At 37.0% G+C, this 16,013-nt stretch overlaps 1 protein-coding gene across 4 annotated transcripts in view; it reads right to left on the minus strand.

Annotated features, from left to right (window-relative positions):
• Positions 1-16,013, minus strand: part of KIF13A (kinesin family member 13A) — a 101,911-nt gene that overhangs the window by 28,283 nt on the left and 57,615 nt on the right. For all 4 annotated transcript variants that reach the window (XM_030265548.4, XM_030265547.4, XM_030265549.4 and 1 more), the window contains exons 10-17: positions 12,946-13,057; positions 12,329-12,541; positions 10,663-10,773; positions 9,486-9,620; positions 8,186-8,316; positions 6,341-6,427; positions 6,065-6,231; positions 691-901 (exon numbers count right to left, since the gene is read on the minus strand). In XM_030265548.4, the coding sequence (XP_030121408.4) occupies positions 691-901; positions 6,065-6,231; positions 6,341-6,427; positions 8,186-8,316; positions 9,486-9,620; positions 10,663-10,773; positions 12,329-12,541; positions 12,946-13,057 (1,167 nt within the window). The remainder of the gene's footprint in view (positions 1-690; positions 902-6,064; positions 6,232-6,340; positions 6,428-8,185; positions 8,317-9,485; positions 9,621-10,662; positions 10,774-12,328; positions 12,542-12,945; positions 13,058-16,013) is intronic.

Genomic DNA, 16,013 nt, shown 5'->3' on the forward strand with positions numbered 1-16,013 from the left:
AGACTGCATTTCAACTATTCCCACAAACCTCACGATGGTCTTTCACAAAGGCTGCATTCAGGTACCTGTTATTCCTTTGCAAAGAGGCCGATTCACCTCATAGCGAGCCTTTAAAACTTCCTAAGAAGCTCAATGAGAGCAATTCTCTGCTAAAGCTGGGCTTACTTTTTGAAACACATACGTACAAACATACCCGGTTCCCCATTCTCTGTATTTTTTATGGTTTTTTTTGATTGCAGAATATTACTGCTCTCACTGTATACGGACAAAACACAATACTCCTTACTGGACTCTTCAGTCTTAGTTGACAAATTTACCTTTCTGCACTATTCTTTTCTTTTTTTCATGAACTAAAACAATAATTGCTACACCAAACATTTTATAAGCAGCTTTCAAGTTAAAAAAAAAAAGAAAAAACAAACAGACAAAAAGCAAACCACAGAAAACCGACCTATAATAATGCTCAAAAAAAAGCTAAATTTTTATGTCTTTTGTGTGTTAGATCTTGCACATGTTAAACATCACAATTCAGCCCTAAACAAAATGTTAATGCTTTGGTGGAAGTGCAGATCTTATTCTGTACATCAACTCCACAAAAAGTGTTACTGATTTTGGGTGCAAGGATCCAGACACATCTTTCACCATTTGTAGTTCTTACTACTTTGTTTGTTTTAACTCCGGTATTCTCACCTCTCCTCTGTCCAGAGATTGACTTTCTGCTGTGCAGCCTGAGCAGTGTAGGCGAGCCTGTCGCTGCCGTGCTGGTGCTGCCTTTCGGGGGAGAGCTGCTGCCGCAGCAGCTCCAGCTCGCGCTCGTACATCACCCGCTGCTCCTCCAGAGCACTCCGCTTCTCCTCCAAGTACTGCTTCTCCAAGATCTGGACCACATTTTGTACTGGGTCTAAAAAGAAGGGAAGGTGGAAAAAAGAGGAAAAAAACCCATAGAAAACGTAAGAAAATGTCATTTCGGCATTACAGGATACCTATTCTTTAGTTGGTAACAGCAATCAACATACCCCAGGAGACTGCAAACACAAATTGCATCCCAAAGCAGAAGCCAAATTATTAATTATTGCATTAAATAGATAAATCCAAACTAAAATTAAAAAAAACAAATGGCATGCAAAAGGCTGAAACAATGGTTGAGAACCTTGTCTATTACACATTTAAGTGCTGTGTAGTTATAATATATTCCAGAATCCCAGTAGGAAAAAAGAAATGGATGAAAAAGGAAACAAATTAATAAGAAAACAAAGCAAAACACAAGGGAAGATGAAGATGATGTTAACCAAAGGAGGAAACAACTTAAGGAAGTAAAAAGCAATGTACTTTCTCTGTTTTGGCAGAGAATGAAACATGTTGGAGATCTGCAGATGAAAACCGAGACAAACAAATGGTCTGGCTGGTCACACATCACACTGCACTAATGTGCTGCACAGCACTGAGGCAGACAAAATATGTCCTGGGGGGACCTTCTGCATTTAGCTTTACAAACCACACTTCATCTCGGTATCAACACAGAATAAATATCTGTTTGGATATTCTATCCTGAAAAAACTGCTTGTGGCAATCAGCTAGGGATAAATCTGAAGTGCATTCAAATTAATGAAATATTAATCTCTCTGCTCCCGAGTTTAGGTCCAATGCCAGCCTGTGCCTCTGAAAGAGCCATTTAATAGAGTAAGCTCTGTGTACTACCAGTATATATACCTGGTTCATGCACACATCTCTGAACGCTCAAATACAGCAAAAAAGTGGTTTGCAAGAGGACCTTCTAGATGACTGAGTGACAGCACACCACCCAATAGATTGCCGATTCAGTATGCTACAAGAGGAAGGGAGAGGAGTTCTGAAGCTGGAGTGGTGGACTGTTAGAGAAAGCAATACTGCAGCTCTGTGACATGCCAGGATTTTCAAATGCAAAGAACTTTAGCTTTAAAATAACTGTTTGTGATATCTCTTCCATTTCATTATTAAACTAAAAAAAAAAAAAAAAAAAAAAAGTGTTGCTGCAACTTTTAGGGATGCCAGTCTATTACAAAGGAGGGAGAAAAATAAACCTAGATTTAATTACACTGTCCCATTTTGTGACTAGAGGTGTGCCACTCAAAAAAAACCCCACAAAACTAAAAAATACATCTCTGTGATTTAGTTATAAACCATCTTCTCATTGCTTTTTGCAAACACTTCTGCAAGTTGCTTCCATGGCCCTGGCCTTATTAATGGAAGAAATTACTGGCTTCACACCAAAGGCATAATAAATACCACCACAATGGTAAATATAAACCACAAAGTTAAAAATCAGTCAGTATAAATAGCAACCAAATAGCAAACTAGTGATGCATAAAAGTGTCTTAAAATAACTAGGAATACTACTTTTTAGTACATGACATTCTCAGAAAGAAGTTAGCTATTATTAGCTTTTAAACAGTTCAACAAAAAACCCTGACTGAACTAAGTTCTAAAATTCTGGACTACAAACCAAGTTATTAATGTTCATCTGCACCATCATGATCCTCCTAACTCCTCCAGATAACACCATGCTTTGCTGCATAATTCTCCAAAACAATTTTAGTTATTTATAAGAATGTTTGAGAAAATCAGGTATTACGCAGATAATAGAGACATGGAAAAAATTAAAATCCCTCCATTGTGTTTGCAAACGCAGGAAATTAATCTAAGGCTGACTCATTAAGATGAGACTTTCTAAATGGCTCAAAGAGCAGCTATGAGTTCAAGAAGCAGATTTTTTTAATAAAAGTAAACTTTTCAGACACTTAAATTTACAGGATCACAACAACCATAGGATCAAATTACACCATGGTAAGTATTTGGAACAAGATGCAAGAATCTAGTATAGAACTTTCCAACTGCAACATAATCCTGTACTGCTTGGGAAAAAAAAAAAAAAAAGATGGATTATGCTTGTCTTGTAATGTAAAAGATAAATTCACAGTCTTAGAAAACTTTTTAATTTAGCTTTTGAAAGAGTTTACTAAGAAAAGTTTTATAGCTGTCACAGGAAAAAATATAGTGTGAGTTATACATTATCTAGGTAGAATTTGAAGAAATAAGCAGTCAAGATTTTTTACAATTCAAAAGAGCTACAACAGTGTTTAAATTAAATTTAAACACCATGTTCTGCAATTTTGGATTCCTCATGCAAAGTCAAATAACAAAGGAAGATTCTACCCAGTGCCTGCCAAATACACAGCAAATTTCATACAGCGTTAGAAGTTCCAAGTCCCAATCCTTTACATATTTATATGACAAGAGTTCAATGACCCTGAAAAAATATTCATATGCAGTTAATCCCCTGCAAAATCATGCACTACTAACACAGAATATAAAGATCTATTTTTTTCATAGAATGAGCAGCATTTATTACCTTGATACAATGTCACTTAATTCACATCTGGAATATGTTAATCCAGTCACACTGATGCTGAATAAATTCCCTAACATTACTTGCAAGTATATTTGTCTAAGCAAGTTACAAAAGGGTTATGACACAGGCTGCTTTGCTAAGTTTTATGAAAATCCTCTCCCTGAACTGTAACAGTTCTGTTTGCTAAAATGAGAAGCTGCCTAACCTAATCACATTGTTTACTTAACCACTGCACAGTATACAGGAATAAAGTAAACTTCTTTGATGCATTCTGTGTTTGACCAGCATCACAAATTAGCAGTTCAAAGCTGATCTGACAGAATCCCACAAAGAAAGTTAACATGCTGAAGGAAGGAAAAAATCTGGATGTTTTCTTTACAGCAGTTTTCAAAGTTACACATTTTCCTCAGAGGTTCTTTGGAGCCAGATAGAGTCTGTGACACTGATGTAGTGGTTATATGCCATAAAAACAAATGTGTTTGCACCCTAGAGAAGCCAGGATATTTATTTAAAGAGGATTATAATTCTCAAACAAATCCAGGGGGACGGAAGAATCCAAAAACCAAAACAAAAGGAAAACCAAACCCTCTTGCTTTTGGGCTGTATCTATACAAGATTATAAAATAATTATCTAATGAAATTTTTAAAATACCTCTTCATTCCCCCTCTTAGGACTTCCCCAGAGACTATGTGTAATAGAATTAACAGTCTTCAGTCATTTAGTTATTTCTTCCTCCTTACTCATATTTATTTTTCATTTTAAGGAAGAATAAATAAATGGTACTGTAACAAAGCTGCTTCACTTCTTACACAACAAACTGAAAGCCTGTGAGAAAAAAGGTATTTTAGCTATACCACTGAGAAAGTGCTGCTAGGTTCTGTTTATCTAACTTCAAATCAAAAGAGCAGGCTATGATCTTCACAGTCACTTGTTTTGTCAGCATTTTATTATCACTAACTACTCCAATATGGTTAAGCAACACCTATGTGGAAGTGAGCAGAAGCAGCAGAAAGTGGGATGTGACCCTTCTGAAACAGTGTGATGACTACAAACACTTGTTCTGCAGTAGGGAAGGAAGAGCTTTAAGAAACAGCAAGGTCCGAAACTGTTCTTGACCAAGACACAGAAAGCAACCAACCAAAACAAAAACTGATCTAGACCACAATCAGAAAAGCTTACTGAACTAAAATGTAAAGACATTTGGCATGTTGTGAACAATCGTTTCAATCAGCTGGATAACATATGAAAACCAAAAATGTGACCCCCTGTTCAAAGAACACTGACTCATTATAGACTGATACACTTGAGTCAAATCTTCAGTTAGTAACAAGCAGATCAAGCATCAATTAATGCTTTCAGACTTTTCCAGCAACCTCATGCACAAGCTAATTGAGTTCAAAACCTTTGTCCCAGTTTTGGCACAGATATGGGATGGTTTGAGGCCTTAAAACAGGCAACAGAATCTTCACAAGGGATGACAACACTGAAGACCACCATGATGGCAGATTCATCTGAAATTCATCTCCTGGTATGAGTGAACCATAATGAGATTATTTCTGTTATCACACAGCAATTTCGTATCAATTTAAGTGACCTGATCCTGTAACTCACACAAGCAACCTCATTAAAAATTAAAATGTAAAAATCCTGCAAAGTATTGCTGCATCAAACATATGAAACCATCATGCTGCACTCAATGGCAAAACAGACAAAGTAAAACAGTAAGAGGAGGCAAAATAAAAAGTAAATACTGTATTTCAACATGCAAACCACAGCAAGCAATGGAAATACTGTGAAGAAATGAAGAAAGGAAAACAGAAAGCAATGAACCCCCATCTACTGTGTCTTCTTGATCAGGGACCAAACCCCAAAGTATTTGCCTCTCTGATTTTGTGTATTTAAAACACCTGTAAAAGCATTTCATAATTTACCAAGTTTTTCAGCAATTCTTTATACTCTATTGCATCACATGAACTATGACCTGCCTTCTGGAAATCATGAAAAAGCCGTATTGTTTTATATACACCATATCATTATTTTATCTATATTGTATCTTATGGTGGTGTTCCAAAACAGCATCACAATTTGTTTTAACAAAGATGAAATGAAATATTGAGAGTGGAAAAACAAGCTGGTATTTGCTTATTGGTTTGTTATCATTTTAATGTTTTTTTAATAATGTTTAAATGGTGTCAGTAACATTTGATACAAAAAGGAGGATGAGCCATATATGGTGCACCCCCCCCCTTTTTTTTCTACAGTAACTTGCAAAACCAAGAACTTAGTAAAGTTCAATGATCATTCACAGGCATATGGTTACAACTCAGCTGCACTATAAAGGAGAGCAGAGGTACAGAAAAAATCATGTCAGGGCACAAACCAACTACTAACCTGTGTGTGTATTTATACCTAGGTGTGCATATTTTTTTTACATATATATAAATGCATATATACATATGTATATATACACACACATACTTGCACACTTTATTTAACTATATCTAACACTAAATTTATTTAACTATATCTAACGTTGTTTCTATACAATATCTTATCCTGAAAATCCTCCAAATACCCCTGGAACAAGTGTATTGCTTGTTTTACCCAGAAATTGAGTTCCAGGCTGAATTTGTTACACAGTTCAAAAGAACATTTTTATCTGACAGTTGCCTTACCATTGCTATTCAGTGTCTTCATAATAACTTCCATTTGTGCAAACTCGTAGTTGTAGTCTGGCTCTGAAGAAGCTTCACTAGCTGCATCCAGATCATGCTCTCCTAAGGAAGTTTCTTTCTCAAGGTCTTTCAGCCAATCTCTACGTTTCCTCTTTGGTAAATTGATTCTGAGTAAAGATGGAAATTCAGTATATAAAAAAAAAATTATCTAGAACAATGAAAGGAAAAAAATTAGGCTGGATGTAAAATGGGTGGAATATAAACATCAACTATTACCTAAAAAAGTGGTTGTTTCCCCATAATATTCTATCTCCATGCCATAGCTGAGTGGCAGAACATACCAGTGCACCATTTACACAGGATCTGAAAGAAAAAAATACAACTCCAATGAAATCTTGAAAATAAAAGACTGAAGAGCTGTTTCTCCCATCTACTGACACTCACTTGTATCATATGGTACCAAACCAGCTACGTTCTCATGAAAGGATCAATGGGAGAGTTACTGGTCTGATTTCTATTGTCAGAATTAGCACCTTTCCTCTCTGGCTTTGGCTGGTACAACTCTTCAATAAACATACAGACGGGGTTGATTTTGGTTGCAAAGTTTTCTTTAAATGCCTGTTTCTCAAACTGGGTCACTGCCTGTTTCTTATAAACTTAGAAAGTCCAGACATAAATGTATGCAAATCCTACTGATAGAGTTCTCCAAGATACAACTTAGTCAACACTGAGTTGTAAAACATGCTGTTAACATATTCGGCATTCATGCATAAGAAAAGATTCTTAGATCCAAGTTTTATTCTTTCAATAAATGGAGTCTCTATTATTAACAAGGGTCTATTTTTGTGAACATCTGGTATACTGCTGTATTTCTTTGTAGGTTTCTTTGTATTTAAGTTTCAATCACAAAATGGGAAAAATTGAGCTGTTGAACTTTTGCATGTGTGAGTCACAAAGCAGAGCATTTTATTTGAAAGGAGAAAAAAATTCAGTAAAATGAAAAAGGCTTTTCAGATACAGCACTCTCATTTCAGCAGTCTCTCTCATGTAAGTCAACACAAACACATAAGCATTTAATTTTAAATCACATTTTTATTTAACTTTTTTCAATGAAATTCTGGTAGCTAAATTTCTGTTGATACTCATATCTTAAGAACAGTTACTTAAGCATTGTAGGTCAGCCATGAGTAAAACAAAATATATTTTTTTCCACTGACATGTGCCCTTGTTCCTGCCAGTCAAAATGACCGATTTCCAGTACAGTAACTCTATCACCACAAGCCTGAATCCCATCTGTTTGAAATTTTGTACTGTAAGCTGCAGAAGAAAAATACAAATGCATTTTACTAAAGGAAGAATGAAAGAAATCAGATTTTTTATGTGTATCTCAAACTTCAGTTTCTCATTCTGATACTAATCTGTACATTATTTAGATACTCAAATTTCAGACAAGCAGCATGACTGTTAACTAGGACAAAGGTACTGCTTCATCACATGCTATTGGAGCTCAAGTGACAAAGACATTTACAATTCCACCCAAGGAGCCACAGCGGCCCTGGGATGAAAAATGATTAAAATACAGAAGTAGAAACAAAAGGTGAAGTGTTACTTTACACTGCAGACACAACAGTAATCAAGGATTTAGAAAATAATTCAGACCTTTAAAGCACCTCTTCCTCACAAAATATTGAACTTTACAACAGGAACTACTCAAGAGGCACCATTTATTCTCTGCCATCAGGACACAGGCTGCAGTCCCATCACACAAGCCAGGACAGCCAGCAGCATCTCAGGGATTTCGTTACAACCCAAGATACAGACAGGCAATGGCCTCTCACTCCTATCAAATACCTTCTCTGGGTGGCTTATTCCAAGCCATACCACTGATAGCCTGTTGCCCTGCGGAGTGTGTGGGTGGGCATTCACATGTGCAGGGAGATCTTAGTTTTAATCGCCAGATTTCCCTCTAAGTACCTGTTTAAGTCAACGGTATTGAAAATACTCATTGATTAGAACATAAAGGTACTTCTGTATGTGCAAAATAAAAATATATGAAAGTCACTATCTGTCAAAGAAAAGCAAATTTTCATTTCAATAGAAAAAGCTGCTGATCTTCCTTACCTTGCATTTTCTTTTGGTGTGAGTGTAACTTCTCCATCTAAAGCAATATCAATCTCACAGTGTTCTGGCTGGATTCCTATACCAAAGAGCTGTATATCCTGAGAGGTATCTGCACCAACTCTTGTGTGATCCTAGAAAACAAGCTGTTACTAAGAGACAAGCAAACCACCACTGTTGACATAACTAAGAAAATATTAGCTGAAGTGCTGAGACTGCACAGTTTGTGTGTCTGTCCAGCAGAAATGGTGCCACAGCAGATCTGAAGACTGCAACAGTTACACACAAAGTGTTGTCCTGCTCTGAACTTCATCTTCATACAGTTTTAGCTAAAGCAAAATAAAGCAGTTGACTCACAAATTCTGATTTGAAAGTATTCTCATATTATGCCTGCATGCATACATTAAACACAAAAACCAGAAGAAAACCAATCATGTCATATAAGTATAATTAAGAGAACAGCATGGATAGTAAAACAAGATACAGAGTTCCCTGCTTTTCAGAAAACAGCTATACAGCAACTCAACTAAACATACTATTCTCTACATAATTCTAAGTCACATTTTATGTTCTGCTGAAATAGTTTATTTTTTAAGTGTTTGAGAGGTTGTGTTTTATTTGCTAATGTTCAAATACTGAAGCCCTCCTTCAGCTATCAAAGCAGAAGAGTAGCTACAAAATAAGACAAAATAGTCTTTCATATATTATTGACAAGCAGCTCACATTTCCCTACAAACCTACTTCTTCACTCTAGCATGGGAAATGCAAAACAGAATAGTATGAAAGCTAACAACACTGGAAAAATAGATTTCTGCAAATTTTTAGCAGTGTTTTTCTTAACCCCCTCTCTCATAAGCTTTCCTGTCATTGAAGACAATGTTATTCTTACTGACTACTACTGAACATCATCTCTTTATGATTAAGTCTTCACATATTTAAAGCAATTCCCAGCTTACTAACAAAAAGAAGCATCAACTATGAAGCTCCTGCTTGAAGTTCAGGCCAGAAGACCACTGGCCAGGCACATCCTGCCTAGAAAAGCTAGAATTTGATTTTGATCTCAACACTGGCCCATGCTGAGCATTTCTCCTGCTGTTGGCAATCAGGAGATCAATTAGGAAAACAGTGAAGCTGAACTGCAGGGAGTTGAACTGAAGGGAGAACAAAAGCCTAAACAGTAGGAGGAGGCCTACCTTATTTTGCTGCAGCAAAAGAAATCTACATCCCCTCTGAGAAAATTAGAGCTAGGAATTCAAAGCAAGTGTCCTTCCATTCTGTGTACATATCCTGTTCACAACCTTACCTTTAAATAGTAAACCAAAAGCTCATTGAGAGCAGGGTCTGCATTCAGGTTCACCAGATAACACTTGTCATCTCCAACCTTGATACCTGAAGACTCGAGGGAGATTCCCATGCTCTCCAGCTGTCTTTGCCTCTCCTGCCAGCACAAAAATAGGTTAATCTTGCCTGCTGCAATATGCAGGGACAAGCACAGAGCAACTAAAGCTGAAGATGCACAAGTTGAGTATGCATTCTGTATATCACCACCAGACACTGGACAGGTACCATAAGGTCAGGAGAATTAACCAACCATAAAAAGTTAGATGTAATGCTCAAACACCTGCCTCCCCAAAGTGGAGCTTAATTAAGCAGTCCTATTAAATTTATTAGACTTACCTACACAGCTCTACTGAGTTTATTAAACCTATATATTTAAGTAACACAATGTGGCTTTGAGTCTCTATGTTAGTAAAAAATGAAACCCAGTTCCAATTGCTTCAAAGATAATCACAGTCATAGATGGTTTTTTTTTTTTTTTTTTTTTTTTTTTTTTTTTTTGCTGGGTTTTCCCCTCGCCCCTTCTTTTCTTTTTTTAAAATTTATTTAAACAGCGTTTGCACCAAAATATGCTTCTGGAACATTAGGACTAGATAGAGAAACCAACTCCATTTATTTTTCAAGCTATGGATGGAGGCAATAATGGAAGAATACACTAGAATGTAGAAGGGTTTTTTTAATGTACAAAAATAATAATAAACAAACATTAATGACTACAGGTACACATTTTCCTTTTCTGGTTAGAAATCACTAAAAGCAAAAGTAACAAATACCACCCACAATTCTGATCCCTCTATAATTCTTCACTGCTTAGTCACTTCAAGGGAAACATGTCCATGGTCCCACTGTGGTCTTACAAATAAATGAGCTGCCCAAACATACTTTGATGTTTTATTTAAAAATCAAATACTGGCTTTTATCAATACTATCATGACACCACTAGATTAAGGCTAATAAAATCTAGACTTTAAAGAAAAACCAACAAACAGTTGAACCCACTCCAGAAACAAGGGGAAAAGAAAAAATTCACAGACATTTCAAAGTGGTGGTGGGAAAACAGCATAATCCACTAAAGTTCATAAAGTTCAGCTGACTAGTACTATATGAGTATCTGGCTTTCCTCCTAAAAGTTTCTGAAGTACCTGTGCAATTTCTTCTGTTTTCCTTAGCTTTTCTTCCCAGGTGACTGTCAGCTCTTTTATTAGTTTTTCTGATTCTTCCAATTTTTCCTTCAGTTCTGGTGCCTTCATGGCCTAAAAGGTAGAAATTAGCAAAAACCCTCAGCTGCTCTTACTACTGTGACATCTGCTTGCACAAGAACTTGAACACAGCAACATAATATCAATTGCAACAAGCATAGAGTTTTACTATGTCCCCAGGTTTTTCAAGGTAGAAGTTGAAGAAATAGGAAACTTGCAAAGGATGCAACTTTGTTGGATCCAGACCTGAAGTAGCTGAAGATTGACATAGCTCCAGAGCTAATGGTAAGAATAAAAATCTCTGGGCCTGGCCACTCAAACTTCATTGTCTAAAACTTTGTGAATATTTAAAAACTTTAATTCCTAGCTGTCTGAAGTTCAAGTGCAATACCTTTTTTCCAACAGTAGTTTCGAACACAAATCCCTCTAGACATTTAGCCTTCCATCCTATCCTGTTTTTTTAACTGTTCTTAGAGTTACATCAAAGCTTTCAGATTGACCCTGCTGATTACCTTCAAAGGAAGGCATGTTCTGGAGCTAACACAGGCTTCTCATTTCATAACAGGAAACAAAAGGAAAGGACTTGAAGATGTCCAGTGCCAAGTAACAATTCAACAGGCTGGCCTATAACCCTATATAGCTGTTTTTAACAGAAGGTAGATGAGAAAACACTTAACAAAATAATTAGTAAGACTTTGGACACCTTCCTACTGATTGTGTTCAGCTGCAGCCTGCCAATATGCTACAATACTGTTTTACAAATTAAAATAAGGGCTTAGAACAGGGTTTTATTTATGAAAAAAGTGAATGGCTCCCTTTCCTTAAAGATTTTCCCATTTCACTCTATAAGGAAGTGTTCACATGAATAACACTATTCTTTAAATGATGAAGAAATTTAAACACACAAATTTACCCTCAAGCACAGTGCTGTTCCTTTTCTATCAGTATTTTGTGTCCTTCCGGAAAAGATAAAAAATATTTTCCAACTGTTTAAGCACCTCATTTGTTCAGATATCCGGGATACCAAATAAACTATCCTACCTGGATACTTACTATAGTCTTCAAATAGAAGTATAAATCTAAGATAAGCATCAATCACACTGCGTCAACTATTAAGGCAGTGAAGCAAATTGTTGATGGTTTTAAGTGTTGCATTTCTGACATTTTTAATAGATTTTCACAAATGTCAGAGAGAAACATCCCCTGAATTTTGTTGTCCAATAACGGATTTATGACTTTTTACACTTTTCCATCTGACATTATATACAGTTCACCAATGCAAAAAAAAAAAATGTTAATAAGTGAGTCTACACAATGAAGATGTAATCTAGTCTTTATCTGTGCTGCATCAATTATTGCTTGGCCTTGAGTTCCTCAAGAACTGAAAAGAGTCACCATCAGTACAATGTTGTCCTTATTTAAAAGTTATTAAAAATAAGCATATATTATGTTGGATTCAGGAAAAAAGGTTGATTTTTTTTTTAAAAAAAGGAAAGAATGAAAAAAGAATGGGTGCAAGACTCCTCCTTTCCATGTTTTATAAGAAAGCTGGAATCCAGAATGTGACATTTGAGAAACTCATTTTATATTGTACTGTGTATAAAGTTACCTCAGCTTGTGAGAGCTGTTCTTTCAGTTTTTCAACTTCTTCACGTAATTCTCTGATGACCCTAGCATTTGGATCTTCATTCACCACAGCATGATTAACTATCCTTTTGGCTCTGTCTGCATATCTCAGAGTTGAGAGTGTTTCTTCATAGTTGTCTGCTGCTGGACTAATTGTGGCTATCATGGCAGTTTGGCTGTTTCCTCCCAAGTTGTCCTGTAGAGCAGTCAGAGAAAGTTCAAGAGTTAAAAACTGTTCTGAGACTATACAGTGTCTTCACAAAGAGACTTAAAATACTTAATAAAGGCATTGAAAGTACTATTTAGGCACTGAAATGTACTCTGGATATAAACTGATCTGTGTGTTCCATAAACATTTCTACCCACCTCTACAACCTTTGATTCTATCACAACTGAAAATAGTCAAATAGGGATTTTGCATTGAATTAACACAAGATACACTTTGCTGTCCATATTACTTGGAATAACATAGCTATGAGAGCTCCTTCACTCAAGTCTTTAAAAAAGATGGGAAGTCTATGTACAGAGGCATATTACAATGATGCTACAAATGAGTAAGCTGACATCTTGTGAACATGGTGAACAGAAAATATATATTACCTTGAGAAGCCAAGTGAGTACAGAGTCTCTGTAAGGCACAAACTTGTTTTTCCCCTTTCCTGCTGCCTGGTCAGCAAGTGATGATATAACCAAGCCCAGTGTTGAAAGTGATCTATAAATGCAAAACAGCAAAACAGCTTTAACATATATTCCAAATGCAGATTTAATAAAACACAGAAAAAACTGATTGCTCTGCAGAACTTCACATCTAATTTTTAAAATATCATAGAATAATTCAAGTTGGAAATGGCACAAGAGATGAGCTAGACCATTGCCCTGCTCCAAACTATGCAGTGTATTTCTTTAAAGTTATATATTTGGAGGAAAAAAACTGGCATCAACAGTGTTTCATCATAGGTGGCACTAAGATCATATTCAGAAAGACTGAGACTATGTTGAAATAATTTAGAATAGTTTGAAAAGTCTAAAATAGACTGCTTCAGCATATGAAAAATCACTGCCCTTGGTTAGACAATACTCTTCTCAGAGGATAAGAATCCTTCTGATTTGGATGCAGTCTCATGACAGTGTTACAAGTCAGCACTGGCAGCACAGCAGGAACCCCTGGCTCAGGGAACAGTGTTTAAGAATGCTGACTCAAATGCCAACTAAAACAAAACAGTTCTCCAGCCATAAGGAGGCATCCTCAGAACAAATCCAGCTATGGCCCAGGAATACTCATCTGCCCGGTGAAGCAGTGACCAGCCATAGAAGGCTGCTGATCAGGAGAGGCAGATAAGGAGGTCCCTTGACAAATGGGTTGGGTTGTAATTGAAGTAGAGCCTCAGCAGCTTCTTGGAGGGCACAGACCAAACGATCTGCCACTTACAAAGGTGCTGCACCAGTGTGAAAGAGAAAAGCCCCCACATTGCTTAGCTGACAGCTGAATCCCAAACACTCTAGAAACGTGAAGAAAATAGCCAACTCATGCATTTTGGTACAGCTTCTGCCAACAGGGGTAACTGTGTCAGCAATCCATTCAAAGCATATGTGCACTATATTATGCAATTCTTAGACAACCCTGTGTAAATTTTAAGTGACATCAGGGCTCTTGGGGTGAGTGTGTTTAAGATAATGAGTTTGTTGAGGAGCCTGAGAACATTAAACAGATGCCTAAAGGAGACATTGCTGAAGCCCAAGAGAATTCTGGGTCTGTCACACTCCTGCTCAAATATCCAGCTACACTCTATAAGTACCAAGGAAAAAGCTTTAGCAGCATTGCAATTAGATAGTCAAATAATTCTTTAATTGTACTCTTCCACTCCACCCTCTTATGTTTTCTTTTCAAAGTAGTAATACTATTTTGGTTTATAAGCTGCATTTGCACATATTTAAAACAGAGATTCAGTGCTGCTTGAAACTGCCACTGGTTCAGAAATAGCACTTAGAAAATGATAAAAATGTTGCAGAAGAGTATTTTAAGGAAGATATCCAAGGGTAAGTTAACAAGAACCATTACACGTGCCACAAAAGGTATGCCATATTGCATATAAAGATAGCACAGACCTGGGAGTAAAATTAAAATAAATTTAAGGAAAGGCTAGGTAGGTACTCTGAATTCCCAGGACAGCACTCTGTTTTGCAAACTTGCCTGTAGTATAACTTTCTGATTCCCCTCTGAAAAACTCATAGCAAAAATAGAAAGTTAAGTATAGTTTTGAGGCCTAAAGAAAAGCCCAATAACCACTGAATGCTTGTGAGGGGAGGACAGAAAAAGGAGAACTAGTTCTTGCCTCCAGCCTCTGATCTCCGCAGAGAGAGATAACAGCATGCTAAATATGCAAGAGCAAACAGTAGGATGCTCCATGATGCTCTATAGCAACCTCCTCCAGCACAACTGAAAAGCACAATCAGCACACTCCTAATGGAGTTCAAGGAATATAAAACTAAACAACACCCCTAGACTACTTTCCTCTGATTCCTCTTTCTCTCTTTAAATGAGGGGAATTGTGAAAACCAAACCCAAGCCCTGAGGGAGGGGGAAGAAATGGACAGTCAGAAGGGAAGTAGGATGAACAGGGATTCAAAAAGACCTGTGTTTGAAAACTATTTCCCAACTGGGCTGCAACATCAATTTGAGTTATGGGTACTGTATTTTAATGAACAGGAAATGCTAAGGTACAGTTTATTAACATGGGATTAAAAAATGTGATAATATTACTGCTCCTTATAAATACTGATCTTATTTTAAGAGTAACATCTGCAATAAAAGCCAAATTGGAATAATTTATGTAGTGTGCTTGAGATTTCATAACACAAAGCTGCCCAACAATATAATTACAGGACTCATCAGCTGCTTTGCTTTTTGCTGGATGATGCATCAGAGATCTGTCATTACTCTGATCCTATCTCACGGTACTTATATCATGAATTAACCAGAAGTCCTAAGCGCACAGCACACAGCAGACTGAGTCACTCCAGAGGAAGCACAGTGGACTTGCTGCAAGATTACAGGAAAGTGCCATTTCTGCACTGTCTGTTCTCCTTGTCCCTGTTCCTCAGGCTCCAGGCTGTCCTTGCTAGTGGGCAGTGGGAAGCTTGCACACTCACACCACAGGCCTGAGCCAGCAGCATTCAAAAGGAGGTGGCACTTGCCCATCACAGGGAAACAACTCTGTCCCTAAGTGACACCCATTCAAGCTACTTCTGTACAATTTAGAACCAAATACTTCAATGAGCAGAATCCACTTTTCTATTAGTTAACTCTGAATACTAAAAACATCCTCCAAATCATCTTGGAGCCAGACCTGTCCCAACCCATTCCTTGCCCCCACCTACACCTTCTTTTTGCATTCAAAAGTTAAAATGACAACAGCTATGATTTTACTAATCAGAGGTAAAATTGCAGACTGCTCACAGAAAATATTTTTTTTGGTAGCCACTAATTGACAGATTGTTTATTCTGCTTCCTCCTACTACTGTGTTCTGGAAGTTCTTTGACTACACCACAAAGAGTTGTTAAGCACCTCCTTTTCTGCACTGGGTATGGGAACTAGCACATCCTGGAGAGGAACGAACACATCCAGCTTTCCTATGAGGTATAGCAAATCTCCCAAAAACCTCCTTTA

Source organism: Taeniopygia guttata, chromosome 2 (assembly GCF_048771995.1).
Source record: "Taeniopygia guttata chromosome 2, bTaeGut7.mat, whole genome shotgun sequence".
In the NCBI taxonomy this organism is placed as follows: Eukaryota; Metazoa; Chordata; class Aves; order Passeriformes; family Estrildidae; genus Taeniopygia; species Taeniopygia guttata.